The sequence below is a fragment of the Cynocephalus volans genome, chromosome 6 (assembly GCF_027409185.1).
Source record: "Cynocephalus volans isolate mCynVol1 chromosome 6, mCynVol1.pri, whole genome shotgun sequence".
NCBI classification, from domain to species: domain Eukaryota; kingdom Metazoa; phylum Chordata; class Mammalia; order Dermoptera; family Cynocephalidae; genus Cynocephalus; species Cynocephalus volans.
In genome coordinates, this window is record NC_084465.1 from 112,940,700 (window position 1) to 112,967,624 (window position 26,925).

Genomic DNA, 26,925 nt, shown 5'->3' on the forward strand with positions numbered 1-26,925 from the left:
CCCACAGACTTCTCCACTCCTCCCTCCCCCACCCAACAGGTGTCCTGGAGCTAGGACATCTATCCCCCCGCCCCCTCCCTGGGCCTCAGAGATGTGAGATGAGCACAGGGCCCAGGGTGGGGCCTTCAGGCTCCCTATTTCCCTCTTCCAGCCCCAGATCCTCTCAGATTCCCAGAGATGGGCTCCAGCCAGGGAGGGTGGGGCTGCTTTTGGGACCATTGAGAGTCACTGACTGCCTTAGGCAGTGACAGAGCTGTGGTAGGGAACACACCTTCACTCACCTCTGTGGCTCCAGCTGACTCTAGTGTGCCATGTCCCAGCACCTGCTCCTCTCACTTGTGATCCTCGGTAACCTCAGGGAACAGGGGAGAGCTGCAAGAGGCCTGGGTCCTAGCTTCCGGGGAGCCAAAAAACAGGATTTCTGTGTTTTGTGTGGGGAGTGAGGTGTCACAGGAGGAAGGGGGGGATGTCCAAAGGAGGAGGTGAGTGAGGCATCAGGAGGGAGAGGAACAGGGTATCAGAGGAGGGAGGAAGAAGGCGTGGGTGCCACAGGGAGATAGAATAGCTGCAAAGCTGGGGGGAGAGAGTCAGGGAGGGCCCATAGTAAGTGCACTTCTCCAGCTTCTTCCTGTCTCCCTCTGTCTTTCCAGCCATCAGTCCCATCCCAGGAGCCTTACAGGACACAGGTAAGGCAACTGGACTGTGGGAAATTCATGTGCAGAGGCAGAAAAGATAGGAGTGATAGTATGGGCACCGCAGGAGCTCTGAAAGGACAGGGAGTTGGGAAGGTAGGGGTGGGAGGTGGAGAGAAGATGGGAGCTGGGCAGGGTCAGGGGCTGGCGGTCACCAGTGTCTTCCTCTCTATCCTCTGGCTCCCAGCTGTCAGTCCTACCCAAGAGGAACCTGAAGATCTGGGTAAGGAAGAGGACTGGGCGTCCTCAGATCTGAAAGGAGGTTAAGGCTGGCTAGGCCATGATGGAGGTGGAAATGAGCAGAAATGTAGACGTGCCTAGGTCCCCTATGTTCATTGTTCAGAGGGGCAACCCTAAGCGGGTGGAGGACGGGCTTTGTCCGGAGTTACCTGGGCTTCTGGAGAGAGGGACGGGAGGCGGGCTTGGACCTCCAGTGTTCCCCGCTGCAGACTGCGGGCGCCCTGAACCCTCTGCCCGCATCATGGGGGGTTCGGACGCGCAGCCCGGCACCTGGCCGTGGCAAGTGAGCCTGCATCGGGGCGGGGGGCACATCTGCGGGGGCTCCCTCATCGCCCCCTCCTGGGTCCTCTCAGCTGCTCACTGTTTCGTGACGTGAGTATCCGCCCTGGTCCAGCCCCTCCTTCAAAGGCCAACCCCGCCCCGCCACTTGCCCCCCCCCTGCTTGTCCCCCCAAGTCCACAAGGCTGATTTGGTGCCGAGCTGCCCCCGCTTCCCCTCCCTGTCCCCTACGCTAGGTGCTCTGCGAGCCACTATGATTCTGGGTGGAGTGAGGCCCCCAGCAGACTCGTCCCCACTCCACTAAATATCCGAGTCTGAATCCACGGCCCCGATCACGACCTCCAAATCGGATTCGCCCCTCTTTTAGGAGTCTCGGCCCCAAATCTGGATCTGACTCGGCTCCTCTGGGTTCCTGCCGACCCCACCTCCTCCTCGGGCTCTGAATCCCCATCCCCACGAGGGTCTGCCCCCTCCGTAGGGTCACTCTAATCCCCTCCCGCCCCGGCCCGGCGCAGGAACGGGACCCTGGAACCCGCGGCCGAGTGGTCGGCGCTGCTGGGCGCGCACTCGCAGGACGGGACCCCGGACGGTGCGCACGTGCGCGCGGTGGCCGCCATCCTGGTGCCGGACAACTACAGCCGCGTGGAGCGGGGCGCCGACCTGGCCCTGCTGCGCCTGGCCGCGCCCGCCAAGCTGGGCCCAGCCGTGCGGCCCGTCTGCCTGCCGCGCGCCTCGCACCGCTTCGCTCACGGCACAGCTTGCTGGGCCACTGGCTGGGGCGACATCCAGGAGGCGGGTGAGGGGGCGGGGCGCGGCCGCGGAGGTGGGACATCGCGGGGGGCCTGAAACCCGGGCCCCTGGGCTAGCCCGCGGGTCAACCCCGCTCGCATCTCCAGCTACAGTCCTCTCCGGGGATCTTAAACGGAGACACTGAATCACATGCACACACCCATTACCTCCTCACCTTTCCTTCCAGTGTTTTCCTTCCCGGATTTAAGATCCGATTAGCGTTCCCATCCCAGCTCTGCTATTTCAGACAAAGCACTTCGGCCAGTCATTGCCTGCTCTGTAGAATGAGGAAAATAGGGGTGCCCACTTCATGAGGTTGTTGGGCGAATTAAGTGAGAAAATACAGGTAAAGCTTATAGCACAGTGCCTAGCATAGCAGTAATGAATGCATTTTAGATATTTTTCCTTTAGGTAATCTATGTGAATGCACTAAGCTCAGCACTTGGCATACAGCAGGAGTTCAGCAAATGTCAGTTTCTGCCCTCCTTCCCTCCCGTCCCACTTCCTCCCATTCTATCCACCCCCTGCTCATCTCTCTAACTCCCCACCTCCTGTCTTCTCCCTGCTCATCCTCATTCTTCACTCTTTTTGCTCAAGATATTTCTTAAGCACCTTTTATGTGCCAGGCAGTGTGTTAGGCATTAGAGATACACTGGTGAACGTAAAAAGCAAAAACTCTGCCTTCTAAGAGCTTCCCTTCTAGTGGGTAGACAACAAATTCAATAAATAAGCACTGTGTTTGAAAGTGAGGGGGGGGAATAGACCACTTTTCCATTCCCGGTCACCCCCGTCATCCAATGCTACCTTTGCCTGCTAGCAAGGCCCCCACAAATATTCCACGTCTGCTGTGATCAGACCTGTGCCAGGGCTGGGTGCGTTGGGGAGGTGCCGTAGGAGGTGACTTTGTTTCTGTCAAAAGCAGTTTCCCCTGGGGATAGGACTGAAGCGTCAGGTTTAGACACTGGGGTCCAGGTACTGTTCCTGGTAAGAGCAGAGCTGAGCTTTAGAAACATTCCTCTGGCAACAGCAAACGTAGCATGAACTAGAGGCCAGGACAGTCGGGAGGCTGGGTCGATCACCACTGTTATGCTGCCTGGACTCAGGCAGTTGAAGTTTGAATACCGAGAAGTCACAGAGGAGAGGTTTTCATGGCTTGGGAACTGACTGGGAAAAGAGAGTTGAGAGCAGACTCGAGGATAACAGCCAGATTCCATGCTTGGCAATTAAGCCCAGGACCACATCTAGTCTATACGGGGGCATCTTTGTGAAAAGGGTGCCCCCTCTGGAGCAACACAACTTCACATAAGGGCTCAGATCTTCATGAGTTTAGCCCCTACATACATCCTTTGTTGCCTGGGGACCATTGTGCCATGCATGGTAGCTCTCACCAGGTGGTTGATGGGGCCATTCCTGAGATGAGGACACAGGAAGGAAAACAGAGAGGAGCAGGAGGAGATGTGCTGAATCCGGTGGGCTGAGGTGTCATGGGGCATCGATGCAGATGTCTAGGAGGCAGCTGGAGGGGAGAAAGCTGAACCCCGGGAACTGGGGGCTCTATACATGCCTCACAGGACCTGCTCTCTGATTCTGCCCCCAGACCCTCTGCCTCTTCCCTGGGTGCTACAGGAAGTGGAGCTAATACTGCTGGGAGAGGCTGCCTGCCAGTGTCTTTACAGCCGGCCTGGCCCCTTCAACCTCACTTTCCAACTATTGCCAGGGATGCTGTGTGCTGGCTACCCAGAGGGCCGCAGGGACACCTGCCAGGTGAGGGGAGGCCCCTGAACCTACCTGGCAGGGCCAGATCCCTGACCAATAGGAAAAAGTGTGAATAGATAAATCCCATCACTCTGAGCCTCATCTGCAAAAAGAGGGCAAGATTGCCAATGAATGGGATTGATGTGAGATTATAAATGGGTAGAAGCTGGGGCTCGACAAGTGGGCACTGTTATTTATGGCAGTATAGTGCAGGAAAATGTCAGGCTCTGGAGTGAGTTGGCATGATGAGAAGCCCAGCACCACTACTTATTAGCTGTGTGACCTTGGCCAGGTTACTTAACTTCCCTGTGCCTATACTTTCTCATCTGGAAGATGGGGATAATAGTGTTACCTACCTCACAGGGTTGTTATGATTAACAGTACCTGGTCCTTAATAAGAGCTAAGTAGGGCAGGCCGGTTAGCTCAGTTGGTTAGATTGCAGCCTTGTAACACCAAGGTAATGGGTTCGGATCCCTGTACCAGCCAGCCAGAAAAAAAAGGAAGCTACGTAAATACTAGCTACTATTACTATTATCCCACACCCTGCCCATAGCACAACACCTGTTAGTTAGTAGGTGCTCAATAAATAGTTACAGAAAAATGAATTAATCCTTCACAGAAGGGAATTTTCCAGATAACCTACTGAAGGCCAAAACACAGTATATTTTAATCATTTTGCTCAGAAAGCTTCTTCAAATGACTTTTTTTTTTTTTTTTTTTTTGGTGGCTGGTTGGTAGGGTAATCCATGACACACATTTTTGAGGGCACCCAAGCATGCATGGTGGTGGTGGAGATTCAAGATAGATGGTCTTTAGGGTACCTCCTGATTCTGAGGTTCCAGGCCCCGTTAACATAATCCACTGCCTTCTTGAACAGGATTGCAAACAATTCCAATTCCTCTAGACCAGTGCTGTCCCATGTAACTTCCTGCAGTGATGGAGATATTCTGTATCTGTGCTGTCCAGCATGGTAGCTGCTAGCCACGTGTGGCTATTGAACATTTGAAATGTAGCTAGTGTGACTGAGGAACTAAAATTTTAATTTTATTATTAAAATAAAATTAATTAATAATTACTTGATTGATTAAATTTAGTTAAGTTTAAGGCCTGGCCAGACAAGTCAGTTGGTTAGAGCATGGTGCTGATAACACCAAGGTGCAGGGTTCCATCCCTGTACTGGCCAGCCACCAAAAATATAAATAAAAATAAATTTGAATAGCTACATGTGGCTAATGGCTACCATATTGGGCAGTGCAGCTCTAGATAATTCTGAGCTTCCTTTGTGATCCTCCTCAGGTCACAGAGATGCCTGACCTGGGTTACAGACATGACTTAAAGACATTGCCCCAACATTAAATGGCTGCACAACCACTGTTTTAGTGTCTGTCCATTGTAGTCCCTCAAGTGCTTTCAGACTGTCCCTTCTTGCTTCTTTTATTATCTTTTTTTTTCTTGCTGCTTTTAGATTGCCTATATCTAACAGCCTCTTCCTCCTGAATGAATGCCAGCATCTCTGATTTACTTTTTTAACAGTTGTGTGAACTTAGAAATCAAAGACAGGGTTTATCTGAACTATTTACTGAGCAAGAATCATTTGCTCTGAATGGACCTGCAGGATTCTCTTGTACGGCCTTTAATGCATCAGCTCTGTGCTCTTGGCTTTGTCTGCCCATCAGCCTCTACTTTACAAGGCTTTCTTCTGCTTAGGGCTGTAGGGAACACAGAGGATAAGGCACAGCCAAGGAAGGTTTCTAGGAGAAGGTGGCTGTATGTTGGGCCAAAACGAAGTGCAGGACTTTTGCAAGGCCAGTATGAACTGATGGGGTCCTGGGCTGATTCCCTGACATGGAGTCATCTATCATTAGGGTGATTCTGGGGGGCCTCTGGTCTGCGAGGAAGCCGGCCGCTGGTTCCAGGCAGGAATCACCAGCTTTGGCTTCGGCTGTGGACGGAGGAACCGCCCCGGAGTCTTCACTGCTGTGGCTCCCTATGAGGCATGGATACGGGAACACGTGAAGGGTCCCGAGCCTGGGCCTGCCTTTCCCTCCCAGCCCCAGGAGTCCCACTCAGGGCTCCAAGAGCTCAGGGAGAACTGCACCATTGCCCTGCCAGGTGAGGGGACAGGACCCCTGGATGTGAGCTGGACGTGGGAGATTTGAGTTGAGGTGGAGACTGCTGGGGATGAGGGGGGTTCAGGAGACCCCCTGACCTAGGCCTCTCACTCCTCAGAGTGCGGGAAGGCCCTGCAGCCAGGGACCTGGCCCTGGGAGGCCCGGGTGATGGTGCCAGGGTCCAGACCCTGCCATGGGGCGCTGGTGTCTGAAAGCTGGGTCTTGGCACCTGCCAGCTGTTTTCTGGAGTGAGTGAGAATCCACGTCCCAAGCAGATCCTTGTCCCTCCCCCATCGGCCTGAGACCCCATCTACCTGATCCCAACCCTCCCCTCGGGCAGGGTGGGGATGGTGGACACCTCAGTCTGGAGTGCAGTGTCCCATTCGAAGTTGTATGATTCAGCATGAAAAGAGCGGTCCTAATTTGGCGGCGGCGGGTAGAGGGTGGTATAGAGTGCGCAGTTCGAACGCGGATAGGGCCGGGGATCCGGCCGCCTATGAAGGATCCTAGCCTGGAGATAATGCGTCTAAGCCAAGGATACGAGGTTTCCCGCCGGGTGTGCGGGATCCGGCCCGCGTCCCCAGCCTCCCCATCCCGCAGTCCGATCAGCTCCGACCGACCGCCCCGCGACCTGGATGCCTGGCGCGTGCTGCTGCCCTCGCGCCCGCGCGCGGAGCGGGTGGCGCGCCTGGTGCCACACGAGAACGCCTCGTGGGAAGACGCCTCGGACCTGGCGCTGCTGCAGCTCCGTGCGCCCGTGAACCTGAGCGCGGCCCCGCGGCCCGTATGCCTACCTCATCCAGAACACTACTTTCTGCCTGGGAGCCGCTGCCGCCTGGCTCGCTGGGGCCGCGGGGGTGAGCTGGGGCCCGGCGCGGCACGGGGCGGGGCGGAGCGGCGCGGTCGGTCGGCAGCGCCGGCTCCTGCCTTTCCCTCCCAGAGCCGGCGCCCGGCCTCAGCCCGCTGCTTGAGGCCGAGCTACTGGGCGGCTGGTGGTGTCACTGCCTGTACGGCCGCCAGGGGGTGCCGGTGCCGCTGCCGGGAGACCCGCCGCATGCTCTCTGCCCGGTCTACCTGGAGGAGGAGGAGGCAGGCCGCTGCTGGGTGAGTGGCGGGGGCGGGGCCTGCGGGAGCGGGACTGAGTGGGACTCGGGAGGGGCCTAGGGGGCTGGGGGCGGGGCCTGAGGAACCGGGAACTAGTCGGAGCACTCTTGGGGGCGGAGACGCAGTGGAGGCGTGGCCAGAACAACAGGCTGGGGGCGGAGCCTTCCCTGGAGGACTTTGGGGAGGGGGCTGAGGGAGCCCCTGAGCGGGTGTTGGGGCTTCTCTCTATCCGTAGATTAAAGGACTGGATTCTTACGCAAATTAGAATTGGACACACACACTCTCTTGCTGTAGAATGACTCGCGTTGGAGCCTTCTGTGCCAGGAGGAGGGGACCTGGTTCCTGGCTGGAGTCAGGGGCTTCTCCACTGGCTGTCTGCGTCCCCGAGCCTTTTCCCCTCTGCAGACCCATGGCCCGTGGATCAGCCATGTGACTCGGGGAGCCTACCTGGAGGACCAGCTAGCCTGGGACTGGGGCCCTGAGGGGGAGGAGACTGAGACACAGACATGTCCCCCCCACACAGAGCATGGTGGTGAGTGGGGGACCTTTGGGGCTTAGAGGCTCCTGGGGGTGCTTAGATGCATTTCAGGGGCAAGCTGAGAGGCCCCCACAGAGGTGGCCATCTCCTCTCCCCAGCCTGTGGCCTGCGGCCAGAGGCTGCTCAGATGGGAGTCCAGTGGCCCTGGCTGGCAGAGGTGCATGTGGCTGGTGGTCGAGTCTGCACTGGGATCCTCGTGGCCCCGGGTTGGGTCCTGGCAGCCACTCACTGTGTCCTCAGGTGGGTCACACTCATCTCCTAGGCAAGAACCTGGAGGGAAAAATTGGGACCTGAGCCAAAGGACTCTTACTGTAGTGGGATATTCTCTCTTTGGGGCTCTTACAGCACAGGGGAACTGCTGTGAGATGTTTTGAGACAGAAGGGAGATCTGGAAGAAGGAATAATGAAGGCGTTAGTGGAGTGACCCTAGAGATTCCTCCCACCCTTTCCCCTGGGCTGGGAAGGACTTTCCAGCAATGGGATGAGCAGGAGGTGACATTGGGCCTTCTTCCAACAGGCTGGGCTCTACAACAGTGCCTTACATTGAAGTGTATCTGGGCCGGGCGGGGACCAGCCCCCTCCCACAGGGCCACCAGTTATCCCGGTTGGTCATCAGTATCCGCCTGCCCCGGCACCTGGGACTTAGTCCCCCCCTGGCCCTCCTGGAGCTGAGCTCCCAGGTGGAGCCCTCCCCATCAGCCCTACCCATCTGCCTCCACCCAGGGGGTGTCACCCTGGGGGCCAGCTGCTGGGTGCTGGGCTGGAAGAACCCCCAGGACCGAGGTGAGAGGCCTGGGTCATGGGAGTGAGGAGTGACTGGTATTCAGACTCTGGGAGGGATGACCCTCTCTCCTCTCTCTAGTCCCTGTGGCTGCTGCTGTCACCATCTTGACACCACGGCTCTGCCACTGCCTCTATCAGGGCATCCTGCCCCCTGGGACCCTCTGTGTCCTGTATGCAGAGGGGCAGGAGGACAGGTGTGAGGTACAGGGGCCAGGACACCTGAGGATGGAGACTAGCACTGCTTGGTGGCTGGACCCAGGGGGAGAGTGCAGGGGACCAGGAGGAAGGGCAGTGGACCAAGCCATTTGGCCTTGGCTCTGACTCTGCAGGTGACCTCAGCACCTCCCCTCCTGTGCCAGACTGAGGGAGGCTCCTGGGTCCTCACAGGCATGGCTGTTCGAGGGAGCCGGGAGCTGTTTGCTGCCATTGGTCCTGAAGAAGTCTGGATCTCCCAAACAGTGGGGGAGGCCCACTTCCTGTCCCCTGGTGGCTCCCCCTACTGGCCCCCTGAAGGCAGCAACCTCTGCCACCCAGACATAGCAGGGGCCTCGGGCTCCCCTCGGCCTGCTCTGTTCCTGCTGCTGCTCACTCCCCTGATCCAGGGCTGAGAGGGCCTGGGTCCCTGGGCCACTTCCCCTTCTTCTCCCGCCCTCCACTTACCGCCCAGAGGGGCTGGAATGTGGCCCAACCGGCTCGCTCCCATGCCAGAGCCTCCAGAGGGCCCCACCCACCTAGACTGCAGCGGCTTCAGATAATTGGGCCTCAGTGCTGGCTATTTTGGGCCCAAGAATCCTTGGGGGTGGTGGGCGGAGCGGACAATAAAGGTGTAAACACAGACACGTGGCCTTGTGGCCTGGCAGTGGGCAGGTGAGGGGCTGAGGGCATCCTGGGCTAAGGAGAAGCCCACAGGACGGCCCCTCCCTCCCAGGGCCTCTGTGAGTCAGGCCCTGGGCTCCCAGGAAATGTGTCGCTGATAACGTGTCAGCTGTTCCCTCATTCCTGCCCCAGGGCAGGGGAGGCTGGGTGGCCAGCTGTTGTAAGTCACCTTCCCAGTAGAATCAGTGTCCCCAGCACCTGCCAGAGCCCTCAGCCCAAGCTCAGACCCTGATGCCCCTCCCCCAGAGTGGGAAGGACTGGGGGCAAGAGTCAGAACCACCCCCATATGCATACCCTGATGATTGACGCCCCAAAGCGTATGACCCTAGTGTCCACAGCACACACACGACACTTGTACCCTTCAGAAGGTCTACCAAGTTCACACCCTGCCCAGTGTCCCTAGAGTTTGGACCCCTGTATGTACGTCCACCATCTCACCCGTCAGCCACTTAACCACACACCTCCCTGCGTTAATTCAATCCGTGTTCCCTGCTAACTAGTAAATCGCAATGGGAGTCTGTCATACAAGCCCTCAATCTCCCAATCTGGTGGGAAACACGCATGGACACCATGGGCTGGAGATCAGGAAAGGGTCACAGAGGAATTGATGTTTGATTGGTGATGGGGTGGAAGCCAGCTTATGACGGGGGCAGAGGGTCCCCTCTGGGCTGGGGTCCCAATCTCTGGGTTGAGTAGGCAGAGCATGGAGGAGGGGGACCTAGAGGAAAGCTGGATGTTCTCACTGGGGGGTTGAGGAGAAGGGCACAGGTTCGTAAAGGGCCAGGCTTATGCTTAGCTGGTAAATACCAAATAGAACATTCTCTGGAATCTCCACGGGGACGTATGGCTCCCGGCTGCTCCCCATACCCAGTCAGTCCCCCTTATGCCACCCCCAGGCACATTTAACATGCCCCCTCCTCTACCTAAACCCACCCTCATGGCACCCTCCTCCCAGCTTAGACCCCTTCCCAAGTCAGCCCCTCCACTTGCCCACTCCAGGAATTCCTCACCTCCAGCCTGGGCCCTAAGGTCCTGGCCCAGAGTGCAGATGCTGCTGAGTCTTCTGGAAAGTAGGTGGGGAAGTGAGGATCTGTTTTTCCTGAAGCTTGATCCCAACACATATTCTGAATTGCCACAGAGTCCTACTCACAGAGGATGTGCCCGACCCCCACCCCAGTCACAGGGTCACAGGGGCCCTCGTTCCCTGAACCTCTGTCCCTCCTCTACTTTAGCATGCTTCCCTGGAACACTGTGCCCCCCTTTACCTTGTTAACACCTGTCCACAACCCCCTTAGGTCTCAGTTCTCCAGCACTTCCTCAAAGGCCCCTCCTGATGCCAGCTTTTGTCGTGCTGCTGTGCCCTGACACCTGAGCCCCCATTCCCGTCCACCCTGATTCCTAGTTTGAAATTATTCTATATTTATTTGTGATTATTTGTCAAGTCTGGCACCCCTACTTCACCATGAGCTCAAGGACAGAGCTGGTGTCTGTTTTGTCCCCTGTGCCTGGAACATAGTAGGCACTCAGTAAATATTTGTGGGATGATTGGCACCTGCTCACCGCCCACAGACAGATGAGGCTGTAGACTGTACAGAAAAGGCCTGGAATAGCCCTGGCCTGGGGCAGACCCCGGGGTCCTGGGCTTAGATACCCAGCCTACGGTGGGAGGGAGGAAGGGAGGAGCAGTTCTGGCCCCAAGATAACAAAAATAGCCCTGGGAGGCATAACTGGTCTGAGACACCTGAGAGACCTGGGTTGGACGACACTTGGGACGCATTCTAGGGAAGCTGGCCCCGGGGCTTCTAGCCCTGTCTCTGGCTGCTCTCGAGCTGGTCAACCCCCACCTTCCACCCCCCCACACAGCCCGGGGGTCTGAAAGGACTCGTGACTTTGGTGGCAGGAGAACTGGCTAAGCATAGCAGGGAGGGCGGGGCCAGGGGAGGGGCGGGCAGGTAGGTGCCTTCCCCGAAGGAGCCGCCGCTCCGGGGAGGTCTCTGCGTGCCCAGCCCGTGCCGGAGACGCGTCCACACTGCTAGCTGCATAGTCTCTGGGCGATTTCCCCTCTGGCCATTCCCTGCCGTAGAAGACAGCCTTGGACACCTGCACCCTCTCCAGCCGGATTCCAGGATCCCTGCCCTCTGAGCCAACATCTGGATCCTGCCCTCGAAACTAGCCCTCGGCTCCTTCCCTAGTGGGCTGGTGTCTCCCTCGGGGGGCCCTCGTCCTGGGCCATGGCCCAGAGGGCGGGCCTTGGGCCTGGGCAGCTGGAGGCTGTAGCCATTCTGCTCTTTCTTGGATTATTCCGGTCAGGGATGGGTGAGTATGTGTGTAGCGGGGGACTTGGGGAGGGTGCGGCTGGGAATCCTTTTCTGGGGCACATCCCTTACCCAGGGCTCACGAGTCCCTCAGCCTCCCTAGGTGTCAGCCTCCCTCTCCTGGGGCCTTGGCCCTCCTAGGGAAGAGGCCAGCCCTCTGGAGAAGTGGCAGGTGCTGATGGGGGGTCTGGGAAGTCAGGTCTTTCCTGCTCACCTCTCCCTCTTTCTCTTTCTCTCCAGGAGCTGATGGGACCGAAGGTGAGGCTTGCTGGGGGAAATGGGGGAGGGGAAGGAGGAGGGGACATGGATTCCAATTTCCCTGGTGTGTTTAACAAGTGAGTGACCCTCTGCTGGGTGGTCTCGCCACCCACCCTCTATTAAGTCTCCAGACAACTCGGGAGTGAGGGATCACAGCATCACTTTATGGATAAGGAAACTGCAGTGCAGAGTGGTGGCTTGCCCAAGGGCACACGGCCAGTAAATGTTGGAGCTGGGATTTAAACCCACTTCAGACTCCCAAGGTGGGGGCCTTCAAGGTGGTTTTGAGGGAAACATACCAAAGGTCTCCTTTTTCTGAAGGCAACAACCTGGCTCTGAGTCAGACGGGTTTGCCATTTACAGGCTGTGTGTGAAGTCCCCTCTCCTCTAAGCCTCAGTTTCCTCGCCTCTAAAATGAAGTCGATTATGTCTTATCTCCTGGGACTGCCAGTGAGGACTCAGGGAATATGGGAAGAGAAATCTCCTTCAGGGCCTGGCACTCACTAAATAGTAGCTATTGTGATTATAAGGGAAAGGAGGAGTCTGGCTGGCAGTTTTCTCTGCTCCTAGGAAGGTGGCTTTGTGAAGGGCAGTTGGGCTCCACTCCAAAAAGCGGCCTTGGTTGGGGTGGGGCTGGGGCTGTTCTGGAAACCAGACATTCCCATCAGGGTAGCCCAGTTCTTCTGTTCATTTGTACAACGCGCCCACAGCTGCATCGGTTCATTCAGCCCTGTGCTGGGCACTGGGGACATGGGAATCTGCCCTTAGGGAACACCCAAGTTGGTGCGGTGGAAACAGACACAGCTGTGAATGCCAGAATAATTTGTGAAATTGGGCAGTGGGGGGGGGGGACCAGGGGTTAGGGGGAAGCCCCGGAACCTTGGGAGCTCAGAGTCAATGCCTGCTCGGCCGTTGGGGTCCAGACGGGTCCAGAGGGGCTACGGAGGGGCAGTCTCCATAGGCAAAGAGTTTGCCAAGCAGAGTGAGGGTGGGCAAAGGTTTTCTATCCAGGCAGAGTGGCCTGGATAAACAGAAGTCTGGAGGTGAACAAACGTGTGGCCTGTGTACAAGACAGGCAGTGTCCAGAGGGATGGCTGGAGTAGACAGTAGTGCCATGGCAGGTCTGGAGTCTATCTTAAGGGCAGTGCGGAGCCATGGAAGGGTTTCAGCAGGGTGTGACCTGGTCAGGTTTGTGGTTTGTAAAGATCTTCAGGTTTGTAAGGAGTGGATTGGGTGGAAGGCAGGAAGTCTTGAGAGGAAGGAGGCTGCCATGAGACCTGCACTAGGTAATGTGTAGCAGACAGTTAGGGGCAGCACTGCCCACGCCTGGAGAGCCATACCATGGGGACCAAGGGAGTGGACCCACTTCCCGAGCTCTAAACCAGATGTCCTGGGACACGTGAGGAGTGGCAGGGCTAAGGACGTGTTGTGGGGCCCCAGAAAGATCTGACCCCTTTCCTTCCTCCCTGGGCAGCCCTCTGCGGTGTGATCCCCCAAGCACGCATCACAGGTGGCAGCAGTGCAGCCCCCGGTCAGTGGCCCTGGCAGGTCAGCATCACCTATGAAGGCATCCACGTGTGTGGTGGCTCTCTTGTGTCTGAGCAGTGGGTGCTGTCGGCTGCTCACTGCTTCCCCAGGTACCAGCTCGGTGCAGGGGAGGAGGGGTCAAAAGTGGGCTGGAGGTCAAAGTTCATGGGTGGATCCTGGTCAGAAGTTGGGGTTCTAAGATTGGGTCTAAGAGTATCAGTAAAGTCTGAAAGGATCAGTCAGGAGTGAAGGTGAGGGGTCAGAGACCACAGAATAAAACTAGGGTGCAGTTTGAGACGTAAAAGGTGCCGTCTGGGATTGGAATCAGGTTGGATGCCACAAGGCAACAGGGATCAGGGAACCAGGAAAGATCCCCGGGGTCCCAGCCTTTGCCCTTCTGCTGCCTGCAGGGAGCACCGCAAGGAAGACTATGAGGTAAAGCTGGGGGCCAACCAGCTGGACTCCTACTCCGCCAACACTGAGGTCCGCACTGTGGCACAGGTCATCTCCCACCCCAGCTACCGTGAGGAGGGCTCCCAGGGCGACATTGCGCTCCTCCGCCTCAGTAGCCCCGTCACCTTCTCCCGCCACATCCGGCCCATCTGTCTCCCTGCAGCCAACGCCTCCTTCCCCAATGGCCTCCATTGTACTGTCACTGGATGGGGCTATGTGGCGCCTTCAGGTGAGGGAGGTGCTGGATGCCTCGAGGCGTGGTGGGGAGCCTGACTCGGAGTACAGGCCCTGGGTAAGCATCTTTTGCCTCCACAGTTAGCCTCCTGACCCCTAAACCACTGCAGCAACTTGAGGTGCCACTGATCAGTCGTGAGACATGTAACTGCCTATACAACATCAATGCCAAGCCTGAGGAGCCCCACTTTATCCAGCAGGACATGGTGTGTGCTGGATTTGTGAAGGGGGGCAAGGATGCCTGCCAGGTAACCACAGGGCCCAAGGGACACATGAGACAAGTGCCTCTTGGGAGATGAGGGCTGGCACAGATGACTAGAGGCCTGGGGCCTGGTCCTGACAGCTGTTGTATGTTTTCTTCTCAGGGTGACTCTGGGGGCCCACTCTCCTGCCCTGTAGGGGGCCTCTGGTACCTGGCGGGCATTGTGAGCTGGGGCGATGCCTGTGGAGCTCCCAACAGGCCTGGTGTATACACTCTGACCTCCAGCTATGCCTCCTGGATCCACTTCCATGTGGCAGAACTCCAGCCTCGTGTCGTGCCCCACATCCAAGAGTCCCAGCCTGATGGCAATCTCTGTAGTGGCTATCTGACCTTCAACTCTGCCCAAGCCCAGGGCTTGCTGGGGCTCAGCCTTCTGCTGCCACTGGGCCTGACCCTGAGCCTCTTCTGCCCATGGCATGAGCACTGAGCTACTCACCAGGAGCTGAGTCTGCTTCCAGGACTGACACATCACACCCAAGGACATACACCTGTTCCCAGGAAGACACCTGGCTCCTCCCTGATACCCTGTGGGCCTGGGGCCTGGCATGAGCCACTCCTTCCTCCCAGGACTCTGGGGGAGACCAGGGTACCACCCTGGCCTTTGAGCCCATTCTTCTGGGTTTGCTCTTTGGAATTACAACCCCCAGTCAGGAGTTCTACTGCCTGGGGTACTGTTAAGAGTCTCTGGCACCTCCACCTGCTGCCTGCAAGCCTATAGGATGGGCTCCTGTGGAGCTCCCAAGGTTACTCTTAGCTATGAAAATGAGCCCTGGATTCGGCCTGTTTCTAGAAGACTGGGCAGCTGCCCAGCTGACTGCTGCTGAAGGGCTGGCTCCAGTGCCCCACCTGGCCTGCCCGATGAGTCCATCGCCTTGCCCTCTTCCTGTCCTCTGGGCTTGGGCTGCCTTTGGGCAGCTTGTTTTCAAGGACAGGAAAGGCCCCAGTGTTGCCCCATTCAGCCCTGACTCCTGGATTCTGGAGGACTGAGCCCCCACTGGAACCAGGCTGGGGCTTGATCTGGGATGGGGAATAAAAGGATAAAAGGAGCAAGAAGGAATAAAATGTCTTGAGTATAACTGGCTGTGTGTGAAGTGAAATGAGGACTGTCAGCTCTTTGACCTCTCCCTCCCACCTCCAAAGTCCAGAGCCACCAGCGGAATTTACTTTATTAAAAAAATGATGAAATAGGTCTGTACATATTTACAGGCTAGGGGGCAAGGAGGCACGGGTCCAGTGGCAGGGGCACAGGCCGCTCATTTCTTGGACAGTTTGACTTGCTTGTGCTTAGGGGGTGCCCACTTGAGGCAGACAGAGTCCACTGTGGGGAGAAGAGGCATGAGGCAGGGCTGGGCCTGTGCCAGGCCCACTCACACCCGGCTGCTCCACTCTGGGCCCAGGCCAGGTTTCACCTCCTCCGGGTGAGAACAAAAGAGCAGACAGTCCTGGGGAGGGGGCAGGGAAGCCCGGGAATGAGTAGCCTGCCCCAGGCTTCTGTCCAGGGAGCTGGTCTGACTGGTTTGGGATCATGTGACAGCAAAAAGGAGGCCTTGGCTTCCAACACTCCTTATGCCTACCCCCCAGTGTGCACACGGGTGCGCGCAAGCGCACACAAACACACACACACACACACACACACACACACACACACACACAGCAGCCCCCCACCCACCTGTGATGGGTGGTTTCTTATACTGGGCACTTTTGAGATGTTCCTCTACCAGCTTGGGTGTGACACAGATCACGTGCTGGCCCTTCCAGTACTTGACCATGTTGAGGGACTGCAGGGTACTAATGATGTCATTCTGAGTGATACTGGTCATCTGGCTGGAGAAAGGGATTAGAACAGAGCTGAAGATTGTTCCCTTGGGGGGTATGGCTGTGACAGCAAAAGGGGACAGGAGACAGAATGGTGGCCAATCTTAGGAGAACCCTCCCCTTGAGGGCTGCAGGAGGCCTCCCTCACAAGGTCCCTGATGGTCAGCCTGCCTTAAACACAGGTGGGGACCAGGGCCCTCACCTAAGGTCCTTGATGGACAGAGTGCCCCGGAAGTCTCGCAGGATCTCCAGCAGGACCCATGACCAATAGCTGCGGTAGCTGAGTTTGCCCAGATCAGACAGAGGCTTCTCCGGGGAGCCAACTGTGCTCTCTAGCTTGGATAGCTCATAACCTGGCAGTGATAGGAGGGTCTGAAGATCCGGCCCACCCTGGCACCCCGACCCCCCACCACAGTTGCCCCCTTCCCAGACAAGCCAGGAGCCACTCACTGAAAGCAATCAGAAACTTTCCGTAGCCACGGCGCTGGTAGGGGGGCAGCGTCAGGATGCATGCCACGTTGTTTCCATCTGGAGACTCCTTCTCCTGCAGGGGGAGGGTGCTCAGGACCTCTGAGGAGGCTTGGCCCCTACTCCGGTTTATATCCTTTCCCCTCCCCCCACCAGGGCTCCCTGGTCCAGCACCTTAGAGAAGTAGCCAACAATGTGGGCCCCTTGCCTATCCACCTCAGTCAGGATGTAAAAGACAAAGGGCTCCACGTCGAAGTACAACGTCTTGTGGTCCAGGAAAAGCTTGGCCAGCAGACACAGGTTCTGACAGTAAATCTGTGGGGTATGGAGGTGGAAGCAGGCTCAGGGAGCAAGCACAACTCCCCCAGCCAGCCAGGCACAGGTTGCTGCTCTGCCCTGCAAGTGCTGGGCGGGTGGGAAGTGGGCTCCCCACCAGAATAGCAGTGTTTGGAACAAGAAGGAGTCTTAAGAGTCCATTTCTGATGGACAGGGAGGGAAACTGAAAATCAGAGCTGATCAAGGAGCTACTGGCAGAGCTGCACTAATCATGGCTACCACTTCTGAGAGCTAAATACATATTTCAGATCAGGAAAGTGAGGTTCAGTGGAGACAAGAGGCCTGTACAAGGTGCCACGACTGAATGGCTCAGGGCCAGGGCAGGAGTGCTCACTGGTGTTCGGGTTCAGTCTTGTTCACAGCTGTGCGCACCTAACACAAGGCTAAGCACGAATCTGGGAGCTTGGTAAATGTATGTGAATGGAGAAGCATCAGCCCGACTCCAAAGCCTGAGCTCTGTCTGCCCACGTGGCCACACGCCTCTGCTGCAGCCCCACTGACCACCCCCAGGCCAGCACCAGGAGGTACAAACGCCCTTGAGGGTAGCTTTACAGCACAGATTACGGGGCTCCCAGTCTGTAACACCCTTCCATAGCCATTCTCTCATTTGGCCCAGCAACTGTGCGAGCCTAGCATTGCTAGTCCCACTTTACTTGGAAGGAAACTGAAGCTCTGGGAGGGTGCTTACCTGAGGCCTCCAGTTGGCAAGAACTCCCACCTCTCCAGCTGGAGCCTTTCAGCCCCTCCCCCTGGCTCAGAGAGGGTATTCCCCAGGTACGAAGCTACCTGTGCCCCAACAGGTCACCAAGAAAAACAAAGGCCCATGTTTCCTAAGCACCTACTAGGTACCAGGCGTTATGCCAAGTACTTTTTTTTTTTTTTTTAAAGATGACCGGTAAGGGGATCTTAACCCTTGACTTGGTGTTGTGAGCACCACGCTCAGCCAGTGAGCGAACCGGCCATCCGTATATGGGATCCGAACCCGGGGCCTTGGTGTTATCAGCACCGCACTCTCCCGAGTGAGCCACGGGCCGGCCCTATGCCAAGTACTTGACATTTGCTGTCTCATTTATTCCACTAACAACTGATTAGGTCAATATTATGACGCCTGTCACATGGATGAGGAAACAGGGACCAATGACATGAAGTTACGTGTCCAAGGCCAACTAGGAAGTGACAAGGCTGCGTGAGGCCAGGAGCCACTCCAAGGCCTGCCCTGTTCATCTTACCCTATAGTGCCTGTCCTCGGGAAACTGGGACACTTGGTGAGACCTTCCCAGGCTCATCTGGCAAAGGCCAGATTCTCAACAATGGCAAAGCAGGCCACAAAGGCCCCCACCCTGCCCCACCGAAGTCATTCTGCAGGAACAAGGAACCCAGCCTTCATTAGCCACAGAGTCGCAGGCAGGAAATCTCACTCAAAGAAGTTCCCTCCCAGGCAAAAACAAACACCTTTCATTCAGACAGAAAGAGAAAGCTCTTCAAAGAGCAGCCTCAGGCAAGATAATCTCCAGTCCAGGTTCCAGAACTACCCAAGTCTGAACTACCCCCATCAGAAGAAAAGTCCTTAGGGAAAGAAAGGAAACCCAGCCCCAGGCTGGCACCATAGGCCATGTGTTTACTATGCACCAACCACAGACCAAGTGCCAGGCTAAGCAAGACCTCACAGGCCTCTTCCTTGTGGAGGCCCACCCTAAGGCTGGCCTCTACCCTCTGGTGAGGGTGAGGATCACCCAGGAGGTGCCCAATGCTTCCCCCACCTCCCCAAAGCCCCTTGGCCACCAGCTCACCTTATGGTCCTTGCCATCTACCTCGTACACAGAGATGTTGCTCTTACGGTAGATCTCCTTCCCCGGGGGCTGCCGCCACTGACACTGGCCCTGGGGGGAGGGATGGGGTGCACATGGGTTTGAGACCCCCACGTTATCTGCCAGGTGCCCCCGCAGCCCACCTCTGTGTGGCTTGGAGCAAGCCTCTGCCTATTTCTCCATCTGTAGACTCTAAGCTCAGCACTTCACCTACATCAAGTAATCCTCCCAATGACCTCAGCAGATGGGTCCTATTTTACAGATGAAGAAACCAAGGTCCTGAGAGGCTAAGTAACTTTCTCAAAAATCACACAGCTAGATGGTTTCCAGTCCACGTCGATCTGGCTCTAGAGCACATCATCCATGACACCAGATTTCCTAAACTGCATACATTCACCTTGGATTCCATGCTTTAGCAGACACCCCACTGTGCTAGTGAGAGCGCCCCTTTCCCAGCAGCCCCCATATACCAACTCTTCCTACTTATCTACATCTTAAGGTCCTATTGCTCAAGGGCTATGTTTGCCTCCTCTATTGCCCTGAGCAGCTGGGCACTGGACTGGCCTTGGTAAACATGTGGTAAAGGGCAACGGACCTGAGGAGCGGGAAGGGCAGAGATTACCGTCCCCATTCTTTAGAAGAGGACACTGAGGTCTGGAGAGGGGCAGCAAGTTGGCCAAGGTCACCCTGCCAGCAATGGCAAACCAGGCCTGGACCCAGGTGCCTTGACCCTTGGGCAGCTCTTGCTAGTACTTGACTACTCTGGACATTTCTCTCTGCCCTGGTGCTGCTGGCTCAGTTGTCCTCAGTCTCGATGCCAACCTCTCTCACCAGGCCCGGCCCAGATCAGCCCTGCCCAGCCCAGCCTCACCAAGTGGAAGCGGTAGCTCTTCTCATATTTCATGTATTTGAGGCAGTACTCGCAGAGCCAGAGCTTGGGCTGTTTCCCATAGTCTTCAGGGAACGGTGAGAAGTACCAGGCATCGATTTCATAGTTCCCAATGTGGATCTTGTCCACATACTTCACCTTGGTGATCTGCAGGCATGGTGGGAGTGGGGGGCAATGCATGGCTCACCAGAAGCAAGGAAGAAAGGGGGAGGGTGTGCCAGCCATCAGGACCCTGACCCTGCTTACCGCCTCATGTTCCTTCTCCAAGGCTGCTGTTGTGGGGTCCATCTCTGCGTAAGTCTGGGCAGGGAAAGAAAAGCAGACAGAGGTGAATAGAGGTGGTGGTCAGGCTGTCCCTCCCCCATCCCAGGACCCACAACGCTTCCCTACTGTCTTGCAGACCTCATCCTCTGAACAACAATAACCATCCAAATAGCTAACTCGTTTAACTCGATTCTGAAGCTGGCTGGTCCAAGCTCCTTTCTTGTCTGCCCTTCTACCCATCAGACATCCCTGATGACCAAGTTTGGACTTTTTGCCAGATGAACAGAGCTAGGATCAGGAGGCCTGGTTCCAGCATCTGGGCTGGTACAGCTTCAGCTGTACAATGGGGCCATCCAGCTCTCTCAAAGCCACTATGAGACTCAGATGATAAAATGAATCTTGTCTTCTAAGCCCACGGTAAGAACTGTGGCTGATTCTGCAGTGTGCCTGGACCTCTTTTCTGAGCACTAGACCTGAGTGGCTGCCTGCCTATGGGACTGCTCCCAGAAGTTCTTCCCACAAGAACATCAGACTAGAGGTCTAGAAAGGGCCTCAACATTCCTCTCTGCAAATCTTTTCCTCCTCCTTGGTTCCTCATCTCACTGGGAACATCACCCTCAGTCCAGCTGCCCAAGACCAGTAACTGGGCCTGCCCTTACACTCCTCCATCTCTTTGTTTGGCATCCAATTAGCAGCCAAGTCCTAATAGAATGGATGTCAACTCTACCTCCCTGACATCTCTGGAATCAGTCCTTCTCCAGAATTCTCCTCTCTGTCCCACTCCAAGTAGTCACTGCCTCCATCTCAGGTCTGGACAATTCCTTAGATTCCTGCTTCTAGCCTCAGCTCACTCAAATCCACATTGCTATCAACACCCCTTTCTCCAGCCTTCATGCTTTTGCACATGTGATACCTTCCACCTGAAATGCCTTTCCTTTGCTTACTGCTGCCAGAAAATGCTTACTCAGCCTGGCACAGAGCAGGGGTCAGGCGAGTCCATGACGGAGCAGGGTTTTGTGAGTTATCATGTTTTCATTGTGCTCTTCCCTGCTCTTCAAGGCCCAACATCTGTCCCCCACTCCTGCCCGCCCCATTCCAGGAGGCCTGACTGGACTCTTCCTCTCCAGAAAACATCTCCTACTGCCTGAGTCTTCAGCAAAGCATCAACAATGCCACACCCTTCAATTGCTCCCACCTGGTCTCCCCTCTCTTCCAAGTCCTTAGAAAGCAGAGACTAAAAGTCACATCACACTCACGCCCTGTTCCTAGGCCAGACTTGGTGGGAGGAGCCAAGCACAGCCTGACAATGGAGAGGGGACCCAAGAAGGCCTATCACCTATAGCAGAGTCGATGGTGGCCTTGCCCTGTAGTTGAGAAGGGAGAAAGGAGCCAACATTTCACCCAGAACTCTCCTCCACAAAGCACTTCGCCTGTATGGCCTCATTCAACACTTCAGTTACCCATACATGGAGTGCTCTTGTTTTGATTTTACAGAGTAGTAAACAGGCAGGGAGAGGTGAAGTCACTTGCCCTTGGGGACTTACTAGTTGCCATTTATCCTATGTGTCTATCACGCCATAGAATTACTTTATTTAGTCCTCAAAATGAGCCTTTGAAACAAGAATGCTCATGATCCCCATTGTACAAAAGAAACTGAGGCACAAAGAAGTGAGGACGCAAAACTGGTACTTAGCAGAGGTGGGCATGAGCCCCTGGCCTGTCCGATTCCAAGCTTAACCGCTGCAAAGACAAGAAAAGAAAGATTTTCCTCCTCACGTGTCCCTTTAAAATGCATCTCCCAACTCACAAAACATAACCATCTTCTGCAAATGTATTAAAGAACTACAAAAACACTACTTTTCTTAAATGCTGCAATTTATTTAGAATTAAACATTAATTAGGCTCTGAAGAATCTGATTGGTAACTCACTAATTGTTTTACTACCCATTCTTTGATTTTATCACCACTGGCCTATTATCATCCACCCTTGCTGACTGCTAGCTTAGAGGTGCATCTTTGTTCCATGTAAACTAGTTCGGGAACTAACAGAATCTGAGACCTGTGCTGTCTGATAGAGTAGCCACTAGTCACATGTAACTATTTAAATTCATTAAAATTTGGGCCGGCCCATGGCTTACTTGGGAGAGTGTGGTGCTGATAACACCAAGGCCATGGGTTCGGATCCCTATATGGGGATGGCCGGTTAGCTCACTTGGGAGAGCGTGGTGCTGACAACACCAAGTCAAGGGTTAAGATCCCCTTACTGGTCATCTTTTAAAAAATAAATAAATTCATTAAATTTTTAAAAACTTAATTCTTTGTCACACTAGATACATTTCAAGTGCTCAGTAGCCACATGGGGCTAGTGGCTGCTGTGTTGGATTGTGCAGCTATAGAACATTTCCATTACAATAGAAAGTTCACCTGGGTGGTGCTGCCTTAGATCTTGAGGAGTCTTTCTAGTTTAGGGTAGTTCACATTTTTTGGTCTGATGTTTCTTTGGGGTTTCTTGGCAGCTGGCCAGTCCAGGGATCTGAACTCTTGACCTTGATGTTGTATATAAGGCAGCACTCTAACCAACTGAGCTTACTAGCCAGCCCCATTTCACTTTTTTTTTTTTTAATCACCCCCACATAGGAAGTACAGTTGGCACTATAAACCAGTTGGCATGTTTGGGTATATGAATACATGTATTTGTATGTAAAATAAAAGCTTCTCAAAACGATACTTACCTTAATAAAGTGCAACACACATTGATATTTTCTATCATACTTTTTTTTTTTTGGCGGCCAGCCAGTTTGGGGATCTGAACCTGTATGCTTAGTATTGTTAACACTGCATTGTAACCAACTGAGCCAACCAGCCAGCCCTCTATCTTATCTTACTTCTTTCTTCCATCTTTTTCTCTGATGGCTGCCTGGTATGGGAATCCGGGCCTACAACCTTGGTTTTATAAAGCTACACTCTCACCAACTGAGCTAACCGGCCAGTCTTCTTTTTTCTTATTTTTCAAATTTAAATGCTGGTCAAATCCACTGAATTGATTTTGCAACCCACTAACAGGCTGTACCCCACAGTTTGAAAAACATTGCTGTGATGCACATAATGACCATGCAGAAGGATGAAACTGTGTTAGTTGAAGCTAACAAATCTCTGACTGCCTCGAGAACTTGATAAACACTATTCTGGTTTGCACTCCCCATTTTATAAATCAAAAAACTGAGCCTCAGAGTGGGAGGAAACTAACCCTCAACAGACAGCCTAGCTTGGCAAAAAGGATCCAGATCTGGGAGCTCCAAAATAGGACACTCTATTTGGCAGATCTAATTCCTGACTGGACTACTAAACCTGTCTGTGCCTCCCCTGTAAACTGGGGATGATAGTAATAATGCTTACCTCACTGTCACAATGAAATGTCAGTGAGATCATGTCTTAAAATACTTAACCTAATACTTTGGCTCACAAGCCAATAAATGTTTGGCATTATTATTCTCATTCCAGTCAATCCTTTTACTACCTGTGTGACCCTGGGCATATTACCTAACCTTTCTGAGCCTGCTTCTTCATCTACAAAAAGACATAATTATCCCTGTGGTGCTGACTTGTTAGGGAGAATTTGATGAGCTTATACATATACAGTACTCAGCATAGTGCTTGACAACAGCAAGTACCCAATATCACTCATTTTCTTTCTTCCCTCTGGACTTCAAATCATTTGTCTAATAGGACACAGCCAAAAGAAAACAAAAGAGGCTATCGGCACAGGAAGCCTGAGTTCCAATCCCAGCTGCATCATTTCCTTGCTGTGAGACTGCAGCCAAGCCCTTGCCCTCTTTGAGCCTCGATGTTATTATCTATGAAGAGTAAATGAGAGCAAGTAGGTAAAGTCCCTGACACACTACAGAAGCTTAAGAAACAGGCGTTGCTGCAGCTTCGGCAGTGGGGCCCAAGAGAGTTGGAAGAGGCAGCTGGGCCTCCTGGGGCCTGGGGAAGGCGAGGGTCTGGACCTTCTGCACATGGTTGATCTCGTCATGCTTGCGCTTTTGGTTGCGAGTGATCTTGCGCTCAGGCTGCTCAGCCAGCTCGCTCAGGTACTTCTCTGAGTTCTTCTGCACAGCATCCTTCACCGTCTTGGTCAGCGCCAGCCGGTTCTTGTCTACCCATTCGTCCAGTCGCCGGTTAACTGTGAGGATGGGCCATGAGAGTGCTGCCCTGCTCCCCTTCTCCCGCCACCCAGGCCCAGTTTCCCCAAGCCACTCACAGCCTACGTAGTGTACATAGAATTCCTCTCGGCCCTCCTGGTCATTCACTCGAGACTGGATCACTTCGGCAGAATCTGTGAGGGAAAAGGCTAGTATCATCAAGAAGGCAGGCAGGGCTGGAACAAGAGGGATCCTACACACTGAGGGGCAGTTTTCAGATTCCATGGCTACACATAAGCTAATCTCACCTGTCCACATCTGCCATTCCACTCAATCACTACCACAACCCTGTAAAGTAGGCCAGGTTGGGGCTGTTATTCCTATTTTACAGATGAGAAAAAAACTGAGGTTTGCCCAGGATCACAGATTTTAAAAATGATAAAAGGTAATACTTAACTGAGTTTAATTAAAGCTGACTCCAAATTCAAGTTCTTTTTACTATATACTCTCAGTCATTCATTTGTTTGGGGGTCATGATGGCTGGCTCTGGATTAAGATAGCCTGAATTTATATATAACTCTATCTCCCCACTTCGTAGCTATATATAACTGAGCAAGTTATTTCGACTTTCTGAGCCTCAGGTTCTTCATCTGTAAAATGTGGATAATAGTGCCCACATCAGAGGGTGAGTTAATGCCTCCAAAATTTTTAACACAGTGCCTGCCAACTAGCAGACCATCAGTAATGAGTAAGGCAACCACTGTGTGTCTGGCCCTACGCTGTGTTGTTGCTGGGTACAAAGGACACAGCAATGAATCACAAGAGGTCCTGGCCTCCAGAAGTTCCCAGTTTGATAGGAGAAGACATAGACAGAAAATTACAACGTAATGCTACATATACCATGGCTGAGGTATGAAAAAAATGTGGCAGAGACATACAGAAGGGAACAACTCATTTTGCCTGAAGGTCAAGAATACAATCCGAAATTAAAAGGATGAGCAGGAGCTAACCAGGTGAACAAGGAGAAAGGGAAGAAAAGGCATTCCAGGCAAAGGGCACAGGTGGTTAGCTCAGGTGGTTAGAGGGCAACCAGATAACACCATGGGTTCGGATTCTCGTACTGGGTACCCGCCAGCAGCCAAAAAAAAAAAAAAAAGGAATAGTTCTTAAAGGCACATGGTCTTCAGAAGACACAGCGTATTCTTGTCTGGCCTTTGCTAAGGGAGGTCAGAAACCGGCGAGGTCCCCAAAATGAATACCATCCTAAGGAGTAAGAGGTTTATTTTGAAAATGAGGGAAGGCAATCCAGCCTAAGGAAAGGGGAAGCTTTTTGTGTGTTCTGGAAGGTCCTCTCTGCGGGAGGCTGTAGGGGACGGATAGAAGGGAAACACGCAGAAACAAAAGGAACTGGTGAGGGAGCAGGGTTAGCAAGAACACGGAATGAAGCCTAACAATGGGCAAGGGAGTGGAATGGGAACCCTGTACACAGTAAAAAGAATCTGGTGATCGCCTGATTGGTAGGTTTGTAGGCGGCGCCCGGCATACTCGATAGTGACAACCTCCCACTACAGGGCTGGTTTCCCAGCGTCCGAAACTCCGCGTTCTTTCCTGAAGCCCCGCCCCCCGACTCCCAGTCCCCAGCCCTCCGCCCTTCATTGGCGTTCTCATGCCCCGCCCCACCCCAGGCCCGGGCCCCGCCCTCACGCCAGGTGCTATCCGGCCGCCGGCACAGGTACGTTTCTCCTATCTCCACCGTGACTTCCGGCTCTCCGCGGGCCGGGGTCGGTGGAGAGACGCGGCCCGGGGACGGGGCGGTCCCCTCGACCACCGCATTCTCCCCGGGCCCGGGCTCGGCCTCCCCCGCGACCCCTGAAGTCGCCGCTGCAACCGCCACAGCTGCTCCCGATGCCGCCATCGCGGTAGCGGAAGTGACGCCAGAGAACGGCGCCGACCAGCACTTTTAGCCCCGGGTTAGCAGTGCGTAGGGCGGGGGCCTCGGGCCTGGGGGGTGGGGTCCGTGATGTTGCAGGCACTTATTGGCTGGTGCGGCCCTCTCCACAGCGCCTTGATTGGCTGGACGTTCACTGTGCGAATGGCCTTGAATTACTGATTTTCCGTCTGGACATATGGCAGCACCTTAGAGGTGAGAAGAGGAGACAGACTTTCCTGATGTGATGACTCAGCTCAGTCTTTTTAAAGGTCCTGGTACCTGAGGAAGCCAAGATATGCCAGTTTGCAGGGGCGTCGTCCCCGCTTTATCGGGGCGGGGCCAGAGCGGCCTCAGTTGCCTGGCACCCGGGTTGTGAGCCTGGAATTGACACCCACTCCTGTGCTGCCCACTTGCGCCAGTCTAGTACCGATCACCCCGTTTTCGAAGGATGAAGAAACAATTTCCCTTGTTCGTGGTAGGGACAAGATACAGTTGGGGTGGGGAGAGCAGAAGGGATGTGTCCAAGGTCAGTCTATAAATCATCCTAACAGAATAAAGCCTTTTTTTTTTTTTTTTTTGTCTTTTTCGTGACCGGCACTCATCCAGTGAGTGCACCGGCCATTCCTATATAGGATCCGAACCCGCGTCGGGAGCGTCGCCGCGCTCCCAGCGCCGCACTCTCCCGAGTGCACCACGGGCTCGGCCCAGAATAAAGCCTTTTAAAGAAAGGACCAGACCCCCCCAAAACCAGTCTTCTGAACAGAAGCTAGCTAAAGGCGGTGGATACAATAAAGAGCGTCGTGGGCAGTGAGTGAGGAATCGAGTTCTGACCCTAACGTGGGTAAGGTGTACCAGTGTGTATTCTCTGAGAGTCGGTGAAGGTTAAGCCACATGTAACAACATAAATCATATAACTATATAAACGTTAAAGTATCTATCTTGTCTATATGCAAGTGTGTTGCATAGTGCCAGAGAGGGTAGGTACTCAATAAACATTCCCTTTAGCCATTTCCTGAACCTTCTTTGATTTACAATTTGGGGATTGGGCTTAGAAAC

General features: G+C 54.5%; 3 protein-coding genes across 5 annotated transcripts; 2 read left to right on the forward strand and 1 right to left on the reverse strand.

Moving 5' to 3' along the window:
* The first annotated feature begins 311 nt into the window (after positions 1-311).
* PRSS36 (serine protease 36) lies at positions 312-9,033 on the forward strand. 3 transcript variants are annotated; one of them, XM_063100864.1, is made up of 15 exons: positions 312-348; positions 651-686; positions 880-915; positions 1,142-1,304; positions 1,727-2,007; positions 3,598-3,764; positions 5,622-5,868; positions 5,986-6,115; positions 6,468-6,724; positions 6,808-6,971; positions 7,266-7,503; positions 7,608-7,749; positions 8,027-8,292; positions 8,372-8,493; positions 8,622-9,033. In XM_063100864.1, the coding sequence occupies exons 1-15, from the start codon at positions 312-314 to the stop codon at positions 8,898-8,900; spliced, it is 2,565 nt and encodes an 854-aa protein (XP_062956934.1). In that variant the 3' UTR covers positions 8,901-9,033. The 3 variants fall into 3 exon arrangements, with proteins under 3 accessions (XP_062956934.1, XP_062956935.1, XP_062956936.1); XM_063100865.1 differs by having other exon boundaries at positions 6,808-6,956; XM_063100866.1 differs by lacking the exon at positions 8,372-8,493 and having other exon boundaries at positions 8,027-8,117.
* Positions 9,034-11,399: 2,366 nt separating this feature from the next.
* Positions 11,400-14,644, forward strand: PRSS8 (serine protease 8). The gene is made up of 6 exons (XM_063101206.1): positions 11,400-11,484; positions 11,724-11,741; positions 13,216-13,378; positions 13,679-13,950; positions 14,037-14,203; positions 14,321-14,644. Exons 1-6 carry the CDS (start codon positions 11,400-11,402, stop codon positions 14,642-14,644), a joined length of 1,029 nt encoding a protein of 342 aa, XP_062957276.1.
* A 721-nt stretch (positions 14,645-15,365) lies between these two features.
* Positions 15,366-25,868, reverse strand: KAT8 (lysine acetyltransferase 8). Its single transcript, XM_063099729.1, has 11 exons — positions 25,644-25,868; positions 24,059-24,133; positions 23,805-23,980; positions 19,780-19,833; positions 19,516-19,680; positions 18,627-18,716; positions 16,675-16,815; positions 16,483-16,576; positions 16,235-16,385; positions 15,887-16,041; positions 15,366-15,535 (listed from the first exon to the last, which is right to left on the reverse strand). The coding sequence occupies exons 1-11, from the start codon at positions 25,852-25,854 to the stop codon at positions 15,471-15,473; spliced, it is 1,377 nt and encodes a 458-aa protein (XP_062955799.1). The 5' UTR covers positions 25,855-25,868; the 3' UTR covers positions 15,366-15,470.
* Positions 25,869-26,925: the final 1,057 nt, after the last annotated feature.

Coding starts and splice junctions, on each gene's coding strand:
- PRSS36 (XM_063100864.1), top strand. CDS start 312: ATGTCCCAGCACCTGCTCCTCTCACTTGTGATCCTCG. Junction 916..1,141: donor AGAGGAACCTGAAGATCTGG/GTAAGGAAGAGG, acceptor TCCCCGCTGCAG/ACTGCGGGCGCCCTGAACCC. Junction 6,116..6,467: donor CCTGCCAGCTGTTTTCTGGA/GTGAGTGAGAAT, acceptor CCCATCCCGCAG/TCCGATCAGCTCCGACCGAC.
- PRSS8 (XM_063101206.1), top strand. CDS start 11,400: ATGGCCCAGAGGGCGGGCCTTGGGCCTGGGCAGCTGGAGGCTGTAGCC. Junction 13,951..14,036: donor GGGCTATGTGGCGCCTTCAG/GTGAGGGAGGTG, acceptor TTGCCTCCACAG/TTAGCCTCCTGACCCCTAAA. Junction 14,204..14,320: donor GGGGCAAGGATGCCTGCCAG/GTAACCACAGGG, acceptor TTTTCTTCTCAG/GGTGACTCTGGGGGCCCACT.
- KAT8 (XM_063099729.1), bottom strand. CDS start 25,854: ATGGCGGCATCGGGAGCAGCTGTGGCGGTTGCAGCGGCGACTTCAGGG. Junction 24,134..25,643: donor GCGGCCGGATAGCACCTGGC/GTGAGGGCGGGG, acceptor TTTCCCTCACAG/ATTCTGCCGAAGTGATCCAG. Junction 16,386..16,482: donor AAAGTTTCTGATTGCTTTCA/GTGAGTGGCTCC, acceptor TATCACTGCCAG/GTTATGAGCTATCCAAGCTA.